This window comes from Notolabrus celidotus, chromosome 15 (assembly GCF_009762535.1).
Source record: "Notolabrus celidotus isolate fNotCel1 chromosome 15, fNotCel1.pri, whole genome shotgun sequence".
NCBI classification, from domain to species: domain Eukaryota; kingdom Metazoa; phylum Chordata; class Actinopteri; order Labriformes; family Labridae; genus Notolabrus; species Notolabrus celidotus.
In genome coordinates this window covers 14,583,224-14,606,099 of record NC_048286.1, presented here as the reverse complement: position 1 = coordinate 14,606,099, position 22,876 = coordinate 14,583,224, and the positions used below count along the sequence as shown (strand labels likewise).

The following is a 22,876-nucleotide window of genomic DNA, read 5'->3' as shown; positions in this document are numbered from 1 at the left end:
CTTAACTCACATCATCTTATCATTTACCAGCCCCCTTTAAAGACGCATGTTCTGACATTTCTCGGAAACTCTCCCATGTTTTCCTGTTAGGAAGTGTGCTTGTACTTTTCCACTGTTTTAGCCTTTTAAAGAAGTAATGTGCGCCACCTGGTGGTCTTTCAACGCACCTGCAGAATCAAGTCAATTATCTTATGGAAATTTACTTCCGGTTGCACTCAAATTCGCTATCACGAATTAAACCCCCTAAAAATAAAACTGCAATATTTGATAAGTTGCAATACTTCATAATGCATACTCCCTGGGCTTATCATTTCTTTTTTATTAATAGGGAGGGTTTTTTTAGACCCTCTTTGTAAAGAATGAAACGGAGTATTAATTTTATGTCTTTCCTTTGCTGAATCTTAACTGATGCACTATTAGATTGTATTACTTTTCATTAACATCCAAAACCAGTAACCTTGCTAAGCTAGGTAACGAGGTCGGCCAGACTCGTTTGTCTTAAATATATGGCTTCAAACTTAGAGCAGTATTGTCGAGCTTTTACACCCTCTTTTTCTTTTTTTTCCTTTTTTTTGCAACTTTATTTTAGATGTACATAAGAAACAATGGGTACATTCAGAAGGAGCATCATATATAAACAATCATTAAGGACACAGAAAGAATACAGATTCAGTTGTTAACATAAAGTAAATGAGAAAATGTACATACAAATTAATAATAAAGTAAGTTGAATAAGGAGAGGAAATAATTTTATAATTTTTATATTCAGTGAGGAAGTCTTTTAGGGAATCATATATTTTAAGTGCTTTTGGCTCTTTCATTATTTTTCAACGATTTAAGGTATATTTTGAATTAATTTAGAAAAACAACAAATTTGGGGGGAGATTTCATAGTCCTGTTTTTATGAATAAAGAATTTTGAGAGGCATAGAATTGTATTACAGCAGATTTCATCACTTTTATTTTTTAATAGCTTTTACACACTCTTTACGTCACTCATCTTTTATGATTCACCATGTTTATTTACGTTTTAATTTACGAACTATTTCTAACAACTTACAGCCCATGCTTAATACCGATAATAATAATAATAAAACCTGTTAAAACCATAGACTGTATAAAATAGGTTAAAACATGTGAAGTAATGAAAACATTCCATCTTCCTTGATAATATAAACGCTCTTTCATACTGAAACATAACTTTCATGACGGATCAACTGATTTTGTTTGGCTTTTAAATAAAGAAATCATAAAAAAATAAGTTATTCACTGATGGACCAAACCAAATCAGCTCAGGGTGTAAAGAAGAATAAGACTACACTATAAATAACGGAACGATTGCATTTCACAAATCCTTACAGAAACAAATAGTAGTTTCAAGAACATTGCATACATCTTCAAATGTGTTCCAACAATTTATCATACTCAATTTCAGTCACAGAGTGTGAAATCCTACGTGAATCTCCCCTTAGACATGAATGAAACACCCGGGAAATTTTTGATGCTGCCTTGCTATTGGTCCAAAGTTCCCCGCGAAATCTACGTCACCCGCAGTTTCGCGCCAGATTTGCAGCATCAAGACGTACACAGAAGAAGAGGTAAAGAACAGACACTTACATGAACTTACTGTTTTTAAATCATTGAATATCTTGATTGAATATGAGTTTCTGTTCTTTAACACACTTGTTGTCGATTACATTGTACATACGTCGTGAGCATACTCATTTTAATCAGGCCAAGCAGTGCAAGACAGCTGCAGCTCATTGTTCCTTCTGCACCCACATGTCAAATGGTGGTTATTGTTCACCGACAAAAAGCTTAAAAAGAGTGTGATAGAAGTACACTTTGAATTTTACAATTATATTTAACGGCAAAGTATCGATTGCTCATTTCTGTATGAGACATGTTATTGATTTTAAGTGTAGAGATCCGGAAGTTAATTTAAAGATTAAACATGGAAAGGTTGGCAGTATTTCAACCATGAGGCTTGGCTTATAGTGATTCTAAATGACGTTCATCTTTTGCTTTTGTGTGATTCAAACTGGAGCTTTAAGTGATATTTTCGTTGCAATCTGTGTTGCAAAAGGCATTAAGGCAGGATAAATGCACCATACGGTATCAAATAAGACTGCAGATTAAACAAATTAAATATTAAACACTGTTAGCTAAATTGAGTACTTCAAATCATCAACCCAATATAGCAACAATGTGTAATTCTCTCTTCATGCACCATTGTTTTTTCATTGATTACCATAAAATAAGGGACGTATTTGACAAGTAATCCTGATGTCAGGGCTCTGAGCAGGTGGATTAACTTTGCAGCATCAAACATACATGATATTGGTTATATCTGAAGGGCTAAGTGGTTTATGTTTTAGTTCGTGCAAGTGTAAAGCCCCTGTGATGAGTTATTTGCTTGCTATGAAAGACACTGGTATTAAAGGCCTCTTCATTGCCCACAAAGGAAAACAAGACCATCAGCATCAAGACAGATCATTTCTGTATTGTAATTTTTAATGATTGTAATCACTTTGTGGAGGTCTGTGTTAGACCATAAGATTGACAACATAAAAAAACTGCCTTTTTTAAATTTCCCCAAAGCATATATTTACAGTGGCTTATACATTTGACAAGTAATCCTGCCTCTGCCTCACGGTTGACTGATTAAAGATAGTAGGATGACATTTTTTATCTGAAAATACCTCTTACACATGTACATTTATAGCTTTTATTATCCTCAAGCCCTGCAAGGCCAAAACACAACGTTACCAAGTAACAGCATGTAGGGAGAATAAGTATTTGAGATTGTTGAAAGACAATTTCCTAAAGTTCGTCTTCTCTTCCTGCAACTATCCGACTGTAAGATGTTTCCACTGTTCATTGAACAAAATCCCTACTCATTCTAAAGCAATTCTCTTAACCTACCAAGTATTTCACCTATATCTGTGGTCAATAAAATCAATCCATAAAGCAATCTGCATAAAACTCCATGTGAAATGGCATTTCTTGTTTTGTTTTCCTACAGCGGTCAGTAAATACTTTGCCAGCTCCTGTTATCACATATAAATTCACCTTAATCCATTTCATCTTCAGATATCCTGAAACCATGTCTTCCCCAACATCAACTCCTGGCCGTAAACGAGGGAGGAACACCAACCCCTCTACACGTAAGCTCATGTTTTATTTCATTTAACTTTGTCCTGTGTCTTACATGAAAGGAACCAGCTCTGATGATCGTGCAGCAGGACTGTGTTTCATCACTTGTTAATTTGTATATATGTAATTTGTACCTGCAGCCAGCAGTGAGGTTCCCACTTCTCCTCCCTCTCAGCGACACAGAGGCCTGGACTCCTCCGCAGCGGACCTCATGCCGATGCCGACCTCTCCGGCCACTGACATACTCAGTCCAGCTGCTCCTCAGGACACCTCTCTGTTCTCCAGCCCACGTCCCTCAGGTACTGACCCCTCAAAGAGACCTCAATTTAAGTTCAACTTTATTTCAAGAAAATGACATTTTTCATCTTCTTTTGAGCAGTCCAACCAAATGAAGTGGACATGAGCTCTCCTCTGATGTATGGGACCCCCAGCTCCAGGGTTGAAGGGACCCCGCGCAGTGGAGTGCGTGGCACACCAGCCAGACAGCGTCCTGATCTGGGCTCAGTCAGGAAGGCTCCACAAGTTGATCTTCAATCTGAGCCGGTCAGTGGACTCATTGAGACTAATCATGTCATTAAAATTGTTGATCATTGCAATAAAATAAGTCAGGCCAAAACTGTTAAACTGAGACTTCTGATTGAAGTTTAAAGAAAAGTTAATTTAAAAATGTCATGTTACTTTGCAGCCGAGTGCCGACGGGCCTGTAGCCAGCGAGCCAAACGCAGGTCAGAGACTGGTGATCTGGGGCACTGACGTCAATGTTGGGAATTGCAAGGAGAAGTTTCAGGTATGACATCTTAACTTTCAGCTTGAGTTTGATAGTCTCGTTTATTTGTACAGGAGAGTTAGTTACTGATGTTATTTGCATACCTTTGCCTCCAGAGGTTCCTGCAGAGGTTCATAGACCCAACTTCCACTGAAGATGAGAACGCTGGTCTGGACCTGAATGAGCCTTTATACATGCAGAAGCTGGAAGAGGTAGTGACTCAGTTCTGTTTATTTTATGATGTATGTTTTTTTATTCAGGAGTCAGAGTGGGATGAAAGCCCCTCAAAATAGCACATTATGTCTGAGCATCACTGTAAATCTCAGATGTAAACTCCCTTTGATTTCTGTTTGTGTCTCACAGATCAGTGTTGTTGGAGATCCAGTACTCAATGTGAACTGTCGGCATGTGCAGTCCTTTGATGCTGAACTTTACAGGCAGCTCATCTGTTACCCACAGGTAAAATTACGTCAGATTTTTCATGCTAGATAATGATTTACACCTCTTGTCTTATGGAGAGTGTATTGATACCATCAATGAGCTGTTTTCTCATCACAGGAAGTCATCCCAACCTTTGACATGGCAGTCAACGAGCTCTTCTTTGAGCGTTTTCCAGACTCTGTCCTGGAGTTCCAGATCCAAGTCCGCCCCTACAACGCCCTGAAAACCAAGAACATGAGGAACCTGAACCCAGAAGGTGTGTGGACTCAGTAATACAACCTATATCACTGGAGTGTTCAAAGTGACATCACACTCATTGGGACCACCGTATCCAGAAATCCCATCACATATTTAGTGTGGGCTTTTCGTGAATATTGTCCGTTGCTCTGGTGAAATGTGAGGTATCAGCTTCAGTCTAAAGCTTCTGTGTGCCGTCTGTGTTCCCCCCCTCCTTCAGACATCGATCAGCTAATCACCATCAGCGGAATGGTGATCCGCACCTCGCAGCTGATCCCCGAGATGCAGGAGGCGTTCTTCCAGTGCCAGGTGTGCGCCTTCAGCACCCGTGTGGAGGTTGATCGCGGGCGCATTGCTGAGCCAGCAGTGTGTCGCCACTGTAACACCACCCACAGCCTGGCTCTGGTTCACAATCGTTCAGTCTTTTCTGACAAACAGATGGTGAGAGTCTGGAGGGGTTAGAGGGCGGATAATGGGGGCAGATTACTGACAGTCAGTGACACCTAATTTCAGAATACGTAAAGTGATAATCAGTGATGTATAGAGGGAGGTTGTGACATCTGTTCATTTACGCGTCTTGTTTGGTAACAGGTTAAAATTCAAGAGTCTCCTGAAGACATGCCGGCGGGTCAGACGCCTCACACAACTGTTGTCTATGCTCACAATGACCTGGTTGATAAAGTGCAGCCAGGAGACCGAATCAACATCACAGGTAGGACTTCCTCACGCAGCAACGTACGAGTAAACTCTATAGCAAATAACTGGTCAGTAATTGTTTGTGCACAAATTTCCATTAGCTCAGAACGACATCTTCAGAATAGCCTTTTTCTGTCCAACTCACTGTTTCAATTCTACACTTTGATTATTCTGAGGTGCAATAGAAAGATGAAAATTAAAAATGTAGAATTGGAAAATACAAATTTTGCTTTAAAAGTTGCTTTAAATTGTTGGAAAATCCCATTTCTGGCTGTACACTCAATGTTTTTGCTCTGATTTAGTCTATAGATGATTGACATTTTGGAGAAACGCCTCTTTTTTACCCCCAACTCTGAGCTGCTATCATTTTGTTTGATCTAAGTTATATTACTAATACTTTTGTCAATGACTCTTCCAGTTGTAGAAGTTAAGGGCAACACATCTTTGACAATTTACCTAAAAAACAATTATCATATGATTGACAATCAAAGTTCTTGAGAGTCAGTGTTTATTGAATAACCTTCTCTACCTGTAAGCTCTCTTACAAAGGACCGCTAGCTGCTTCATATTCTCAACCATCAATAGAAGTTATAACAGCTTCCCACATGTTCCCTGCAGGTGTCTACAGAGCAGTCCCCATGCGCATGAACCCGCGTCAGAACAACGTGAAGTCCGTCTACAAAACTCACATCGACGCCATTCACTTCCGTAAGACGGACGAGAAGCGCCTGCACGGTTTGGACGAGGAGTCCGAACAGAAGCTCTTCACTGAAGACCGAGTGCAGACTCTGAAAGAGCTGGCAGCAAAACCTGATGTCTATGATCGCCTCTCTTCTGCCCTCGCACCCAGTATCTATGAGCATGAGGACATCAAAAAGGTGTGTGCACTCGTGATACGAGAGTTGAATGGCATTTCAGTTCATTCATGTAGTTAGAAAAACTGGAAGAATCACCGTATGTCTACTATGTCTGAGAACTGTTGCTGTTCTGTAGTATTTATTTCCCCCTCTGTTTTTTCCAGGGCATTCTGCTGCAGCTGTTCGGTGGCACCCGTAAGGACTTCAGTCAGACCGGTCGTGGAAACTTCCGTGCAGAGGTGAACATTCTGCTCTGCGGAGACCCTGGCACCAGCAAGTCTCAGCTGCTACAGTACGTCTTCAACCTGGTTCCCCGCGGCCAGTACACATCAGGGAAGGGCTCCAGCGCTGTGGGTCTCACCGCCTACGTAATGAAGGATCCAGAGACCCGGCAGCTGGTCCTGCAGACCGGTGCTCTGGTGCTGAGCGACAACGGCATCTGCTGCATCGACGAGTTCGACAAGATGAGCGACAGCACGCGCTCTGTACTACATGAGGTCATGGAGCAGCAGACCCTCTCCATCGCCAAGGTTTGTCTGATACATTTTAAAAACAATGAGACAGAGCAGGAGCTCTACTCTTTATTCCTCAAGCCACAAAAATAAATCAGAGTATAATGTGCTTTCTTTTGTTTTTGTTGTACAGGCAGGAATTATTTGCCAGCTGAACGCCCGTACAGCTGTGTTAGCTGCTGCTAACCCCATTGAATCTCAGTGGAACCCCAAAAAGACCACGATTGAGAACATTCAGCTGCCACACACACTCCTTTCCAGGTGAGCTCACACAGTCAGTATGACCACACTGGAAAAAGAACTTCATAGAACCCCAATTTTCTTAATCACAATTCAAATATCTATCATTATTAATAGTGGTTAAAATAGCAGAATCTTCAAAGGATCATAAACCCCTCTGAGTCCTCTCTCCTCTGTCTCTGGAGTTGTCGTATTTGGTCTTAACACCATGTTATGTTCCTCATCAGGTTTGACCTCATCTTCCTGATGCTGGATCCCCAAGATGAGGCCTACGACCGCAGACTGGCCCACCACTTGGTGTCGCTTTACTACCAGAGCGAGGAGCAGATGGAGGAGGAGTTCCTCGACATGGCTGTCCTGAAGGACTTCATTGCATACGCACGAACATATATCTGTCCAAGGCTGAGTGAGGAGGCCAGCCAGGCCCTCATCGAGGTTTGATATTCCAATACTCCTGTGTCTATATGAACATGCACTCCAAAAACTCTCACGGTCATTTAGGTTTTTTTTTTAACAGCCAGCATTGTTGATCAGAAAAGTGACCCCTGTTTGTGTTGATCCCCAGGCCTATGTGGACATGAGGAAGATTGGCAGTGGTCGTGGCATGGTGTCCGCTTACCCCAGACAGCTGGAGTCCCTTATCCGGCTGTCAGAGGCCCACGCCAAGGTGCGCTTCTCTGAGAAGGTGGAGACAATCGACGTGGAGGAGGCCAAGAGGCTGCACCGAGAGGCCCTCAAACAGTCGGCCACTGACCCCAGAACAGGATTTGTTGACATCTCTATTCTCACAACAGGTATTAAACACAGAGCTTTGTTGATATTTCACACTATTTACGAAGGCTATATGTGATATGAGACTGGGCTAGAATTAATAATGAAAGGGCATACAAAAATTATAGGCTGTTATTTGACCATAGCAGGCAATGAAAGATGAATTTATAGTTATCATCAGTTGCAATCCCTGCAGTACATTTGAGTGGATTCATTTGTTATTGAAGGTATGAGTGCCACTGCTCGCAAACGCAAGGAGGAGATCGCTCAGGCCCTGAAGAAACTGATCCATGCCAAGGGGAAGACACCAGCCATGAAATACCAGCAGCTGCTCGAGGACCTCAGGGGACAGTCTGAAACTGTATGTATTTTCTTTTCATCATATCACCTAAAGACATTAAAATGCAACCCAATTTCAATTGCTATTCCAGAGAGATTACAATTAAGGAGTATTTTTTATTATTTTGACTCCATGGTACAGGTGAGACAGTTAGAAAAGTCTTATTAGACATTATTCAGAGAGATAGATGTTAGCAGTGAAAGTGTTTAGGGAGATCTCACCTTTTAAATTGTTGCATTGTGAATGTGAATCAGCTTTAAGATCTAAAAATAATGTGGCAATAGAGTTAAATTAAGCCTAAATTAAAAAAAAACTCAAAGTATTTCAGACTTACATATAAAGTTATCTTAAAATAAAAAAAAAAAATACACTTTGTTCATTTTTATCAACAGCACCCCTACTTCCTGTTTTGATTTCCACCTTTGTCACTTTGTTCCCAGGCGATCACTAAGGAGCTGTTCGACGAGGCTCTCAGAGCTCTGGCTGACGAGGATTACTTGACTGTTACTGGAAAGACTGTTCGTCTCCTTGCCTAAGGCACACCCTGCAATTATGTACAGACCGTAATTTTAAGACCAAACCCGCATTGACTTTTTTTTTTTTTTTTTCTTGTGCTGTAGAAAAAAAAGTTTGTATAATTGAATCGGCATATGTTTTCTGGGGACTATTAGATCTCTCAATGTACTCTGGTAGACATGATTCAGATTCATCTTATGTCTTGACCTTTTGTTTCCTGTAATGATTTAAAAAAGGATAAAACAGAACACTTTAATGAATATTAAGAGGTAATATTTAAAAGTGCTCTTTTTCCATGTGTTTGTTACCTGCTTTCAAGTAATGCTCAGTCTGTTTTTGTGCACTGTTGTTTGTTAAAGGCTCTCTTTTTCATACTTGTACATTTGTATCACCTGAAATTTGTTCTCACTTTTTGGGGTAGGGATCAAAGATAAGTTGGATAAGTCAATCTTGTTCCAGATCTTTACCATTTCAAATGGAGACATTATTTCCACTTAAAATGTCATTGTAGACTACATTGACTATCTGTTAATAGAAGAAAAAATAAAATGTTTCGCACTAAAAGTGCATTGATTTTTTTTCTTGGTGGGTGTTAGTTGAAGTTGAATTAAATACCAGTCTTCCCACCATTTTTTTCCATGAGTATCTTTGCAGTTTGCTGGAAATAAATCTACACTTTCTGGTTGTATTGTGTTTCTACAGTATACCATGATCTTCTCAAGTTTATTCTTACTCTTCGGGAACTACATTTCAAGTGATCTGCATAATTACACCCAAAATGCACAAGTCTTCTTAGCTGCAACATTTTGACTTCACACACGTCATGATTCAACCACATTATTAAGTATGTTTGGAAGTTTGGGTACTCAAAAAAAACTCTAAATTATATTATAGGGTTGCAACATAATATGCTGCTCTTCTAAACCTTGCCTGGGGTCATTGGGATTGAGAGCTGAAGGATGTGCATAAGAGGCTTAAATATCCTACAGGTCTGCCTCAAGCGATTTGGACGGCTATGGAGCAAGACTTCAGGAGATACTATCTACGGCTGAAAATCTGAATTGAACTTTTCAACTCTTACAAGTACTAGACCCTTAGGTTTCTTCAAACTTCTGAAACAATCTAAAATTGAAGCGGTGAGCCCAAAGCTTTTATTCTTTCATGACAGTTGATTCATGCAATAACAGCATTGGGAGCAGTTAATTTAATATTGCAGCTCATATACTGTAGTAGACTTGACAACATTGTCCACACCGTTATATTTTTTCTGTAAGAACTCAGTTTTCCAGAAAACCCTAATAGTCTAATGAATAACTGTGCAGCTGACAGTCACAAACAACATCCCCAAGTGTCACTTAACTGTTTTGACCGCTTACTTGTTCTTTGTTCATCCACTTTCATCCAGAATGCTACAGAAAATGTTTTCTAACTAACGTTGTATATAATTTGTATTTATGATGTTCTCATCTTTTTCAGACTTAAAGAACTTCCACTCAGGTTATCATCTAATACTTAGCCCCCATTCACAGAGACAGTTTGGACCCACCAACTTGATTGAATGAACTGATACTGAGAGTGAAGGGATGAAAATTCAGCATCTTATCAGGCTTCATAACAGTTCCTCTAGAGGAGTACTCCAGCTGTTGGAAGAGATGTTATGAGACAAATAATCATAAAGGGCACAAGTAGGTTGTTTAGGGGCTCCTTGTGCATAACTTTTTATAGCATAGAGGAGTCAAGAGGGCTCACTACTCCATTTAAATGCACAGGACTTAATTAACCTTTTCCCATGAATGAGAACTGCCACGTTTTCTCCGCTTGTAGAAGTCTCATTATGGTACTACAATATCTTTTTCCACTGGATTGGCACCCTAGAGCAGGGGTTCCAAAAGTGTGGGTCGGGACCCCCAGGGGGGTTGTGAGACACAAATGGGGGGTTACGAGATGTCTTCCAGAATGTTTCTTTTTGTAAGTTATTTAAAAATAGTACATTTTACCCATTATAGTAAAACATATTGACAAAAATAGTAGCTAAATTTGAAATAAAACCTTGAAGATAGAAAATGTAATGATTTTTCAGCCTTTATTTGTTGCCAGATGACTCCTAAGTTTGGGGTAGTGAACAGTTAATTATTAAAAGCATCAGTAGCAGTAGGTTAATTCATAATGTAGCAGGAAACACAGCCACATGCTTATATAGGTAGGCTAAATTTCTGCAGACCAGCTTTGTCTTTGGCATCTATATTTTTGAAAAATGCATTTTCACATTGCTCTCCTCTACCCTTTTTAAGGTTTAAGGCAAAGAGGAAAACGTTGTATTATAACTAACACTGACAATAATAAAAGCCAAAGTACACATGCCTTTGCAGGGGAAATATTTTGGCTTTACATAATGATGCTTCAGAATTTAGCCAGCATTATAAGTGTAATGTGAAGCTTTTGGGTTCACCAAAACAACTCAAAAGTATGTTTTAGGGTTGCAGGAATATGAGTTATAAATTAAATGTGCATCAAAAAACAAGAGGTGAAGTTATAGAAATGTAAAAAGTAGATGGTGATGAGGTATGACTAGGCCATGCCTTGTCATGTAAGGACTTCTCTCTGGCTGTGCAAAAGGACAAAAGACTGCTTGAGTCAGTCAAGAGCAGCAAAAAGTATCCATGGAAAAAGCACATTTGGTGAGTCATACTCCTCTTTTGAATTAAATTTTTCTTTTGCCTGTTTTTTGATGGAAAGAGCCAAATTGTGGTTTCTTTGAGGTTTATTCGTATGAGGTTACATAATGATACAGTAAGGATTAGAGGGAATATACACACTTTCTGCATTTCCAGTTGAATCAGAATATGAATATACACTGAATTCACACATCATGCTCACACCATCATGGCACTGTGCACCTGTCCCTTATTTAGAAGCAGTGGTGGACAGTAACAGAGTACAATACTTGAGTACTTAAGTACATTGTTTGAGTATCTGTACTTTACTTGGGTAATATTTTTGTTGGGGAACTTATTACTTGTACTCCACTACATTTAGAAGACAATTATTGTACTGTTTACTCCACTACATTTCTATCTCTGCTCTTGTTACTCACTACTTTTGCTTTGAAGTCAGCTCATGAATTTCCTTCTCTTTTCTGAAATCTGATCCCACGGTTGAATGTGGAGCAAACACAGAGCAAATTTCACTCAGGTCAGGCAGTTCATTTAGAGGTGGTAATGGTGTTTATAATTCTCCACCTGAGCACCCATGGCCATATCTTCAGCCCATGTTAGAAGTTTTTGAAATGAAGAATGATACGTAATGTTTGAAATGTTCTCCCTGTTTCCCACTCTGCCCAAACATACAAACATTCACTGTCCAACCTGAGAAAGCGTGTTGAGCTATGTAACATTTGTTTCATTCCAGATGAACATTTCAAACTAAGTTGTCTGTGGTTGGAGTAACTTAGTTGCTGTTTTTATTCCATGGTATAGTTTTTAGAGATTTCAATTATGGTTTCTAAATAAACAGAATGTAACAGCATGTACTCCTATGTATTCTTGAATGCATATGTTTTGAGATTTTTTAAGAAGTACTATGAATACTATTTTTACAAGCAAGTAATCCAGTACTACTAACTCAAGTAATAATCTGACAGAGCAACTTTCACTTGTATTGGAGTAATATTTGACCTCAAGTATCTATACTTTCACTTGGGTAATGAAGCTGTGTACTTTGTCCAACACTGTTTAGTAGTGAGAAATTTGGCAACCCTATGTATGACAGGAAAACAGCCTTCATGTCCCTCTAAAGTTCATAAGTGTAAAATAAAAGTGCAACTTCGGGGTTAAATGGGCTCAAAGTCAGTCCATGCTACCAGTGATATTTGCTGCCTTTCTGGATTCATAAAAGCAGAGTTGAGGCGTGAACCGAGCAGCTTGCAGTGGTTTTAACCGCGGTGATGTCACAGCTCTCTTCTGGACTCGGCTGAAGAAGATGGCAAGCTCAGGTTTGTGCTTTAAAACTAACATGTACTCCGACTCTCAAAAGTACGGGCGAAGCAGACGCGGTGCTGCTTTCTCGTCAAGCAAGTGTAGCCATTCGTCCACTTTAATTGTTATCAAAATCGCTCTGGACTGCGATTTATTCTATAAATGTCTTCCCTGGACAAAGCAGTGATCTTCGTGGGAGCAGTCTATGTCATGGAGCTAATGTGACTGTGGGCTAACCTAGCTTAAGCTACCTAATAAAGCGCCGTGAGTTAGCTGAAATAACTCTCATTACAAATAAAAAACGTAGCCTTGCTAGTTTGTATGTGAGGTTTTCGGAGGAAGGCTTCATTTGTATCACGATGCGATGCTACAGTTAAGTTGGGTGTACAAGTTGTCCTTAACACGAGGACTGTAAACAACCGCAGACGGTGCTAGCTAGCTCGGCTAACTTCTAGAATATTCCAGCAGCGCGCTGTGTGTGCAGTACTGTCCGGCTGTTTCTTCACTTCATCCTAAATGAACTCATCTGTGGTTGATTTTCCAGACTAATTTTCTTTGGTGTTCGCAATATAATTTCATAATTTCATCAAATACTATCTCCAGGCTTTGGTTTCGCCTGTGTGAGAATCCGTACACGGTAACAGCAGTATAATGTAGGTCCCTCTTCTGCTTTATTTTGCCTGCTCGCTATCATTGTCGTCAAATTTGAAGTATGATTGCTTTTTTTGTACAGGCATAGGGTTGGAAGTGTTTATTCACACGAGGTGGATGTCTGTAACTGTAGGGCGGAAGTGCGATATATGAATAAAACGTCGTATTGTAGTAGACACGCTGTGTTTCAGCAAATAGTCGGAGCCGGGGTCTGCCCAAAGTGCACAGCAGGAAGTGTTGTTCCCAAAACTTGCAAAATAAAATTGTATTTACAGAAAGAAAACAACTCATAATATTGTTGAGAATAAGATTCTCACATTACGAGTCTTCTTTTCCTTCTTCCTACGTTTTGTCATTCGTATTGTGTTACAAAGTAGAAAAATATGGAGGAAGTAATGTTAATCAAGATTCAAGAAATATTTATTGCCAAGTGAGCTCGCACACACAAGGAATTTGACGTGGTGAATGGAAAACTGGTGCTTAACAAGAAGACAGTAAGGACACAACAAGACAGAACAAGACAGTACGGAAACAACAAGGCAGTAAGGACACAAGACAGTAAGGACACAACAAGACAGAAAGGAAACAACATGACAGAACAAGACAGTAAGGAAACAACAAGACAGTAAGGAAACAACAAGACAGAAAGGACACAACAAGACAGTAAGGACACAAGACAGTAAGGACACAACAAGACAGTAAGGACACAACAAGACAGTAAGGACACAACAAGACAGAAACAACAACAGAGTAAGGACACAACAAGAGAGTAAGGACACAACAAGACAGAACAAGACAGTAAGGAAACAACAAGACAGTAAGGACACAACAAGACAGAAACAACAACAGAGTAAGGACACAACAAGACAGAAAGGAAACAACATGACAGAACAAGACAGTAAGGAAACAACAAGACAGAAAGGAAACAACAAGACCATAAGTAAACAACAAGACAGAACAAGACAGTAAGGAAACAACAAGACCATAAGTAAACAACAAGACAGAACAAGACAGTAAGGAAACAACAAGACAGATAGAACAAGACAGTAAGTAATCAAGACAGAACAAGACAGTAAGGACACAACAAGACAGTAAGGACACAACAAGACTCAACAGGACAGTAAGGACACAAGACAGTAAGGCCCCAACATGACAGTAAGGACACAAAAGGACGCCAGTAAGGACCCAACAAGTCAGTAAGGAAACAACAAGACAGTAAGGACACAAAAGGACGCCAGTAAGGACACAACAAGACAGTAAGGAAACAACAAGACAGTAAGGCCCCAACATGACGCCAGTAAGGACACAACAAGACAGAAAGGAAACAACATGACAGAACAAGACAGTAAGGACACAACAAGACAGTAAGGACACAAGACAGTAAGGACACAAGACAGTAAGGAAACAATAAGACAGTAAGGACACAAGACAGTAAGGAAACAACAAGACAGTAAGGACACAACAGGATAGTAAGCACACAACAAGACAGTAAGGGCACAAGACAGTAAGGAAACAAGACAGTAAGGACAGAAGACAGTGAGGAAACAACAAGACAGTAAAGACACAACATCACCGTAAGGACAATAAACATGTAAACCGAAGAACTAACCTTAAAAATTCTAAATAAAAATACTCTCTGTACAAAGAACGGTGTCAAAGTATTTTTAAGACATAAATAAATGAATTTTCCAAAGCCTTGATGAATATAATAATAAAAATATGTTATAGAATAAATTCAAATATTGCACGTGGTTGTTGAGACATTGCACTGGAAATCAAGGATTGCACATGTATGTGATGTATCACAGGAGTCTTTAGTGGTTTTAGTTAACTTCTTAATTGAAACAACTTCAGACTTGGTGACTCGACCTGATGGTCTTTTTTAACCCTGCAAGGTTCGAGTTACCACAGATGACATGAGCTGAAAGTGACAAACACAAAATAGAAACACGTCCAGCTCGTGGGCACCACTTCTCAATTTGGTGCCCACATTCTTGTGCATCATTTCTATAATATGAGCTAGACTAAGCATGCCTTGTTGTTTATTTGGTGGGGAAAACACTTGTGCATTTTTTTTTTATCAGTAACAATCCTGAAGATCTGTAGAGAACCCCCATCGAAAGCAAACAGGACATGAAAATAAAGTGGAGGCATAGAAGGACTATGTTGAGTTTTACTTTACCACTTAGCTTTGCACCAGACATATTTGTACCAGTATTAACTTGTGTGCTAGAGATCAGCAACCCTGTTTCCAGGAGGTAGTCCCTTCCTGTGTGTGCCCCAAGAATATATGTTAGTATTAGTTCTCTTTGTATTGAAATAAATAAGACACCCTTGATAAAGATCATGTTACCATGTCAATTAAAGGAATGTGACCAGGACAATTATTTAGATTGTCATAAAAATACATTTTCACCGATAGGTCATCTATTCAACCGTGAGGATTTGCAACAACAACAAAAAAAATCACATATGGCAAAGATAATTGTTGTTTTCTAACCTATAGACCAAACACTGAATTATTGGCAAAGCTGAGGGCATGGCAAAATCCTGTCAGATAAATCTATAACAGGAAGCAATGATATTTACATCTTTCGTATCTGGAGCATATCAAATTGCGGTTTATTGTCACTCTGCATGCTTACATCAAAAACTCTGGTGTCAGCTGAAATAAGCCGTGTATATTTGTAACCATGTTTGTGAAATCTTGTAACTTCTTATGCATACAGTGCCATCTCATTGGTGAGCTCTTAAACTAGTTTTGAAGCCATTTTTCATTGTTGGCTTTGCACTACTTGTCACCTGAGATTTGAGGAGTTGAAATGACTGCTCTGATGGCAGGGAGATGTGTTTTCACAGTGCCCTCTGTGTCAGTCACGGTCTGTTAGAAAAGCTCTTTTCACTTCCCCTCTTGTGAATTTACTTTCAAGATCATAATTACAACCAGCAGCAGTAGTTTAACTTACCTCAGTGCTGTCCCCTCAACCTTCAGCACTTTTCTAGTCACGAGCTGTAAGTGGTTCATTATTTACACCTCCGTGAGAGCCTGTCAGCCTGTGTGCATAGATAACCAAACCAACGTCTGAACGCTTTCCCAGCAGCTGAACACGAGGACGACTTCTAGCGATGTAGTTATTCAGTCAGCTGTTACATGGGTCATAAGATGTTTGGATATGTACCCTGAACCATTTATTAAAATTCAGCAGTATGGATCTGTGTGCTCAGAAATCTCATGACTGTTTCCAAACAGTTGTGAAGAGTGCAGATTTATATTGAGTTCAGCAGTGTTGGATATCTTAATGTCTTTAGAACAGGATATCAACTTAGTCAGTGACACAGCACAAGTGTAGTGTTATATTATCTATCAACCAGTCCTGTCTTTGCTAATGTTACACACCCTTAATGTTATTATTTCTCAATCTTTCCCCATTTGTTCTTCAGACAGTCTAAATTGTATAGTACAACAAAATGACTGTAAATAGCAAAAAAAATTGCTGCAGATATCTTTCTGACACTCAACTGTTTACATGATGAACCTTCTGGTAATGTTGCTGATGAATCACTAAACCTATCTGTCCTCGTTTCAGGAAAAAAAAGTGCTGATTACAGATTTCAAAATACTAACTTTGTTTTGTTTTGTGTCAACAACAACAGTCAACAACCAAAAGACGCTTCTCGTGACATGCTCGCATTTATTTGGTGGAACAAAAAATTGCATTATTGTAGTTAGTTTGTGTTGACTGAGTCATCATTTGTCATTTTCCCTGAACAGAAGTGGAGTTTTTACTATTGTGTCAGCAGTAGCCCCTATGACATATGAACTGATATTTTCTAGATCAGGGGCTCCCAAAGTGTGGATTGGGACACCAATGGAGGGTTGCGAGATGTCCAGTTTTTTATGTATTGTTAAAGTAATATATTTGCTTATTTTACCAATTATTGTAAAAATATTGACAAAAATTGTAGTCAAATTTTAAATAAAACCCTGCAAATAAGTACATTTCATTAGTTTTCTGCCTTTCTTTGTTGCCAGATGACTCCTAAAGTTAGGGTTAACTAACAGTTCATTATGTAGGTAAACTCATTTTGACGTATGAAGCAACATTTGATCACTTTGAGGGACAGTACGGGTCACAAGTCTTTGGCACCTGTATTTTGGGAAAAGTTTGGGAACCCCTGTTCTAGATCATTTCAGGACGTGCAGATCCAGATATTTTCAGGAACTTGCCGTTCACACATGCCCCTCACAGTTGAGGATTTTCTCTGTCCAGTGTGCTCTCACAGCTCAAACTACTCTATTTGGTTTATGTGAGAGGGGATGGGGTGCTGCGTGTGGCTTTGGAAGATTCCTCCATAGGTGATTGCGTCCATGCTAATATCACTACAGTATGTATAAGGGCGTTTCTACATTTCCTACGAGACAAATTCAACAGTGGAAAACAATATTACCACCTGCTTGCAGTGAATATTTCTGACTTTTGACTGCTGCGTTGATACATCAGCCCATCTTTACTCCTTGTGGTAATTTAACCAGTGAGCTGGCAAGACAAGTATGAATAAAGACGGGGTGAAAATGTGGCTGATTGTGGTTCACACCTGCAGCCAACCTGGGTAACACTGGGAAAAATGAAGGAGTGCAGTGCAGTTGTGAAAGGGTTCATGACTCATCTCAGAGTCTTTAATTTTCAAACTTAAAATTCCCATTAATGGACAAAAAATGTACAATGTTCTCAGTTTTTCATCTCCCAGTCCTCTTTGATTCTGCCCATTGATCCCATCTACAGACGTACATTTTGAAAACACATCAGATAAAACTATTTAGTTTGTTGCTCACGCTGTTATCACAATACATGTTTTATTTTAGTTCTGCTCTTCAAATAAGAAGGAATTTAAATATTTATTTGGAACTATCGTCATTGAAAAAAGTTGCTCCAGTATTTAATCATAGTGGGATTGATGAGGCTTTAGTGCCTTTGTAGTTGTAATAAAGGAAGCTGTCAGCCAGCTTTTCCATTGATGTGGAATCAAAACCTGTCAGCTTAAGTGATGTCATTAAATTAGTCAACGGTAGGATGACGGTGATGTCCTTTATTTATCTTTTGAATATGTATTGGGATATTATTTTTTTGTAGGAGTTTTAGTCCCACGCAATTTTCGCTTGTTGGAGGAGCTTGAAGAGGGGCAGAAGGGCGACGGCGACGGCACAGTCAGCTGGGGCCTCGAGGATGACGAAGACATGACTCTCACACGGTGGACAGGCATGATCATCGGACCGGCGAGAGTAAGTGCAGTAACTACTCCTAAATGCACGTACTGTAACTGATTTAAAAAATGCTTTCTAATTCTCTGCTGCTTCTTTCTTTTTTTTCTTCCAGTCCAATTATGAGAACAGGATATACAGTCTGAGAGTGGAATGTGGATCCAGATACCCCGAGTCAGCCCCGACTGTTAGATTTGTAACAAAAATTAGCATGAATGGGATAAATAATTCCAACGGCATGGTGAGTGTCATCAGAAATCTGGAGCGTTGCTTTGCCTCATATCGTTTGTAGAACTCAGAAATGGTTCTGCAGTTCAGAGATGCTCCGATGTGATGTGTGCAATAACTCACTGTCAGCACTTCTGTCACTATGATTGATTTGGTGTCCCTCTTTTTTTTTCTCTTATTTCCTCACAGGTGGATTCACGTAGCATACCAGTATTAGCAAAATGGCAGAATTCTTATAGCATTAAAATTGTTCTTCAAGAGTTAAGGCGTCTAATGCAGTCCAAAGAAAATGTGAAGCTTCCACAACCACCAGAAGGACAAACCTACAGCACTTAATTGTAATGGATTGTTTCGACCCTCTGTCTTAAAACCTTACTCTCTTAGAAATATTGTGTAAAATCATCAAGAGGCTCACTCCGCACATCAACAGTATCATCTGCAAGAGCAAGATTGGACTTTCTTATTACATAGCTCATTGAAAAAGAAAATGTCCCTGCAGTTAGGCACTGAATAGATAGTCAAGACTTCAAGACCACAGTTATCCGCCTTTAATAAAGATACTTTGACAATGACTTTTATGTTCGACATGTTCCAGCTTGAGTGGGCTTGAAGAGGGAAGCATGACGCCACCCTGAAGCTGTACCAGAGTCCCAGTAGTTTTATGTTCAATTGATCGATCACTGAAGTAAACAGCAAGATGTGTGTACGAAGGCATGTTCTGTTACTAATAACTAGTCAAAGAGAGGCCACCTTTTTTGAGTTGTTAGTCAAAAGTTAGCAGGTTCATTGAAATATGATGCAGATTGCTAAATATTGAAATGTGGCTGTAGTCTAAAAGTAGTGTCACAAGGTAAGGAAGATTTTTTTTATAAATATATATAAATATATATATCTGTATTTGACACGATACCAATATGTTTTCTGTTCTGCAGCTCTTTGACTTGTAACAGACGTTGAAGCCTGTTCTGTTCTGAAACCCTCGCATTTAACTTCTAGTGAAAATGGCAGGTGTATGAACTTGTGATTTTCTGAAATTAAAATCACTGTCTGCAAAACCTCTTTTCGTCTGTTTATATTCACTCCCCTAGCTGCACATGTGGCTCCTGGCTGTGCCCACAAGGGGGCCTCAGTTGACTTCTGTTGGAAACTTGATGCAGGAGTCCTGCATTATGTTGTGAGTAAGCTCTCACTGTCCCTGTTGGGCCATGTAATAGAAACCGGGTTAATGAAACTGCTGGTTGACGCCACACTGCAGATATTTGATAGGTGACTAGTTCACTTGTCATCACATCGGATCTAATCTATATGCAATTAATTTTCCTGTGCAGCTTTCTCAAAGGTGCATATGCAGCTAAGGAGCATGTCAGTTTCTTACTGATAGATTGATCGTGAACTTACTCCATGCACTGATTCTAATTAAGTGTGAGCACTGCACAGTGTTTGGTTGTAGGTACCAAGTGTAGCAATGAGAAGCGAGGGTAATGTTTCCTCTGAGAATGTGACCTTTTGTTGCTGTTCAGCTGTTTGATTATTCATAAAGTTTAATTAACCAAATGGGTATTTAAAGGGAATTCACTGCAGATGGTGTAATTATCTATCTTTAGCACACTCATTTGATTTGTTAAAATAATTGTTTATTGCTAAACATTAGATTGCTCAAGCATCCTTGATTTAGCAAATTGTAAACCTAATTCAACAATAAGTAAACAAAGCCACGCTCTGTCCCAGGGATAGAGAAGTTGAACTGCAAGGATGAGTTTGTGATGTATTTGATGGCTACATGGGCATTTACATTTCACCAGACTCACCTTATTTTAAAAGGATTGACATTTGATGCTCCAAAAAAGATCAAACATTTTATTAAATTGTCCAAAGATTGTGAAAACCTCAAGTGAATGATGTTTTAAAGGCTGCCGGCCTCCCTTGGTAAGCTACACCTTGTGATTAATCTATGTCCTCAAAATCATTCAAGGCTTCTGTGTGCGACATCTGAAAATGATTAACTGTGGCGGCTTCCATATTTGACCTGAGTGACCTCCTGGTCATATTTTTACCTCCATATATCTCCCTTGCTGCTGCTAAGCCTGACTCCCAGCAGCTTGTCTTGTCTCTGGGCTAAGATGAGCACGTGTTGACCCGCCCTGAGAGGCAGACTGTCACTGAAGCATGAGAAGAACTCTGCAGCGGTGATTCAAACAGGCCCCCCGAAGACACATAAACAAACTGCAGGTAATTTAAAAACGGCTGAATTTGAGATAAAAAACCATAAAGGCGTCTCGTGTCGGTACATTATATGAATATAAATTTAATATTTGCATGAGTGCAAATGATACAGCCACTTATATAGAGAAAGAAAACATGCCTTGAATAGTATGAATTAACAATCTGCATCATTTGCATATCAAAAGTCACCATTTTTTAAAACTAGTTCTATTTTCAAGGCACATTTGCATAGAGTGAGCTTTGATGTGCATTTGCTTGACTGCACCTCATGTCCAACCAGCTCATCTCCGTCCCCTAGAGGGCACCCCACCCTTATGTATGTCCTTGGCAGGTCTGTGAAGTGGCTTCTGTTTAGAGGACATGACTTGTCTGAAAAGGCAGCACCACTGTGATGCTCTCGGGCTGCGTTTGTTCATGCTGTCATTCTTCAGTAAAGTGACGTGTTTTTTCTTCTTTTTGCAGTTTGCTGCAGGGAAAAGCAGCCAGACATGTTTTGTAGGCCACTGTCACAAAGGCGCTCTACCGGTGTCCCTGTGTCCTCATGTGGCTATTGTTGTTGTGCACATTGATAGATAACCCGGGCAGTGCTTGTACTATGATGCCATTAGATCTGTGAATGCAAGCAAGAGTTCTTATTCCAGTGTGTGCGTGTGCACGTGGGTGTGAGAGATGAGTCAGTGTTTGCTGCGGAGGATGACCTCGCTCTTTCTCAGTCTGAGCAAGATGAGATTTGACTTTCTAGATGTGACAGTTAGTATACGGCCCTAGATTCCATCAGCCATACTCTCCTCCTTTTTGCTTGTTGTTTTGTTTATTTTTTCCCCCTTCTCCTCTCGGAAGTCATGAATATGAAATCAGAAGTGGCTTGTGTTGCAGCCAGTTCACTCAGCAGCGCAGTCATCCCCCAAATATAAAAGACACAGCCCCAGGTTACACAGGCTTATTCCTTTTATTCACCACATGTATTTCCACTGAAGACTTCTCTGACTACTCTTTTTCTGACGGTCTCATTTGAAAAGAAGAAGGAAATCCTTACTCGACTATTAACCTCCAGCCCCATCAGGCTAATCTGAATTTCAAACTCAGGCACCTGCACAAAGGCACCAGCTGATTCCTACTGGAGGCTCTCTGAGATTACTACACTTGTCCTACCCGGTTTATTTGAGTTTTTTTATAAGGTGCCACCCGGGCAAAAATAAAGAATTATATTGCTTTGGGTTGGAAGAGACTGAAGCCAGAGAGAGCCGTTTAGTGATCTAAGAAGGGAAGGAATGTGGAGAGGAGGACATACGTCTCGGCTGCCGGCAGACTGCTGGAACCAGGTCTCCACTCCCAGAGCTCTCACCTTTTGCCCTCGGGGGCCAAAGGGTCACGTCTTGCGTCTGTTGATACTGTAAAAAGCTTTGTCTTCTTTATGGCCACTGAAGGGAGAATGGCTCTGCTTTTACTGAGAAAGCCCATTTGTTACCATTCCTTTAGTCCTTGTCACAACCACAACCTGCACGTGAAGTTTAAAAAAAAAAGGAATCTATGTGTGTGGATTTGATTGAAAATGAAACCAAGTTTTATGAAAGGTGCAACATTAATTCACAAACAATTTACAAAACGTGAAATGATAATATATGCTACCAATAAACCAACAGAATCAGAACCTACATCATCATCATCATCATCATCATCATCATCATCATCATCTGTAACACTCAAAGTAAACATCCCAAATGATAACCAGTGGTGGACAAAGTACACAGCTGCATCACTTAAGTCAAAGTATAGATACTCCATGTCAAATATTACTCCAATACAAGTGAAAGTTGCTCTGTCAGATTATTACTTGAGTTAAAGTACTTGTTTTTAAAAATACTTAAGTATTTAAAGTACTTCTTAAAAAATATTGTATTTACACAATATATCAGTGCATTCAAAAATACTCAGGGGTACATTCTGTTACATTCTGTTTATTTAGAAACCATTACTTGAAATCTCTAAAAACTATACCATGGAATAAA

At 39.6% G+C, this 22,876-nt stretch overlaps 2 protein-coding genes across 2 annotated transcripts; both read left to right on the top strand.

Annotated features, from left to right (window-relative positions):
• The first annotated feature begins 1,484 nt into the window (after window positions 1-1,484).
• Window positions 1,485-9,160, top strand: mcm4 (minichromosome maintenance complex component 4). The gene is made up of 17 exons (XM_034702600.1): window positions 1,485-1,597; window positions 3,093-3,166; window positions 3,296-3,454; window positions 3,535-3,698; window positions 3,841-3,942; window positions 4,038-4,133; window positions 4,285-4,380; window positions 4,480-4,618; window positions 4,820-5,040; window positions 5,191-5,311; window positions 5,914-6,173; window positions 6,317-6,682; window positions 6,798-6,925; window positions 7,132-7,339; window positions 7,470-7,698; window positions 7,903-8,036; window positions 8,456-9,160. The coding sequence occupies exons 2-17, from the start codon at window positions 3,106-3,108 to the stop codon at window positions 8,549-8,551; spliced, it is 2,580 nt and encodes an 859-aa protein (XP_034558491.1). The 5' UTR covers window positions 1,485-1,597; window positions 3,093-3,105; the 3' UTR covers window positions 8,552-9,160.
• A 3,208-nt stretch (window positions 9,161-12,368) lies between these two features.
• Window positions 12,369-19,702, top strand: ube2v2 (ubiquitin-conjugating enzyme E2 variant 2). The gene is made up of 4 exons (XM_034703720.1): window positions 12,369-12,522; window positions 18,289-18,437; window positions 18,532-18,657; window positions 18,834-19,702. Exons 1-4 carry the CDS (start codon window positions 12,510-12,512, stop codon window positions 18,978-18,980), a joined length of 435 nt encoding a protein of 144 aa, XP_034559611.1. The 5' UTR covers window positions 12,369-12,509; the 3' UTR covers window positions 18,981-19,702.
• Window positions 19,703-22,876: the final 3,174 nt, after the last annotated feature.

Bases quoted from the DNA above. Each gene is read 5' to 3' on its own strand.
- mcm4 (XM_034702600.1), top strand. From the start codon at position 3,106: ATGTCTTCCCCAACATCAACTCCTGGCCGTAAACGAGGGAGGAACACC. The intron at 3,167-3,295 runs GTAAGCTCATGT...TTGTACCTGCAG, and splicing joins GAACACCAACCCCTCTACAC to CCAGCAGTGAGGTTCCCACT. The intron at 4,134-4,284 runs GTAGTGACTCAG...TGTGTCTCACAG, and splicing joins ACATGCAGAAGCTGGAAGAG to ATCAGTGTTGTTGGAGATCC.
- ube2v2 (XM_034703720.1), top strand. The intron at 18,438-18,531 runs GTAAGTGCAGTA...TTTTTCTTCCAG, and splicing joins TGATCATCGGACCGGCGAGA to TCCAATTATGAGAACAGGAT. The intron at 18,658-18,833 runs GTGAGTGTCATC...ATTTCCTCACAG, and splicing joins TAAATAATTCCAACGGCATG to GTGGATTCACGTAGCATACC.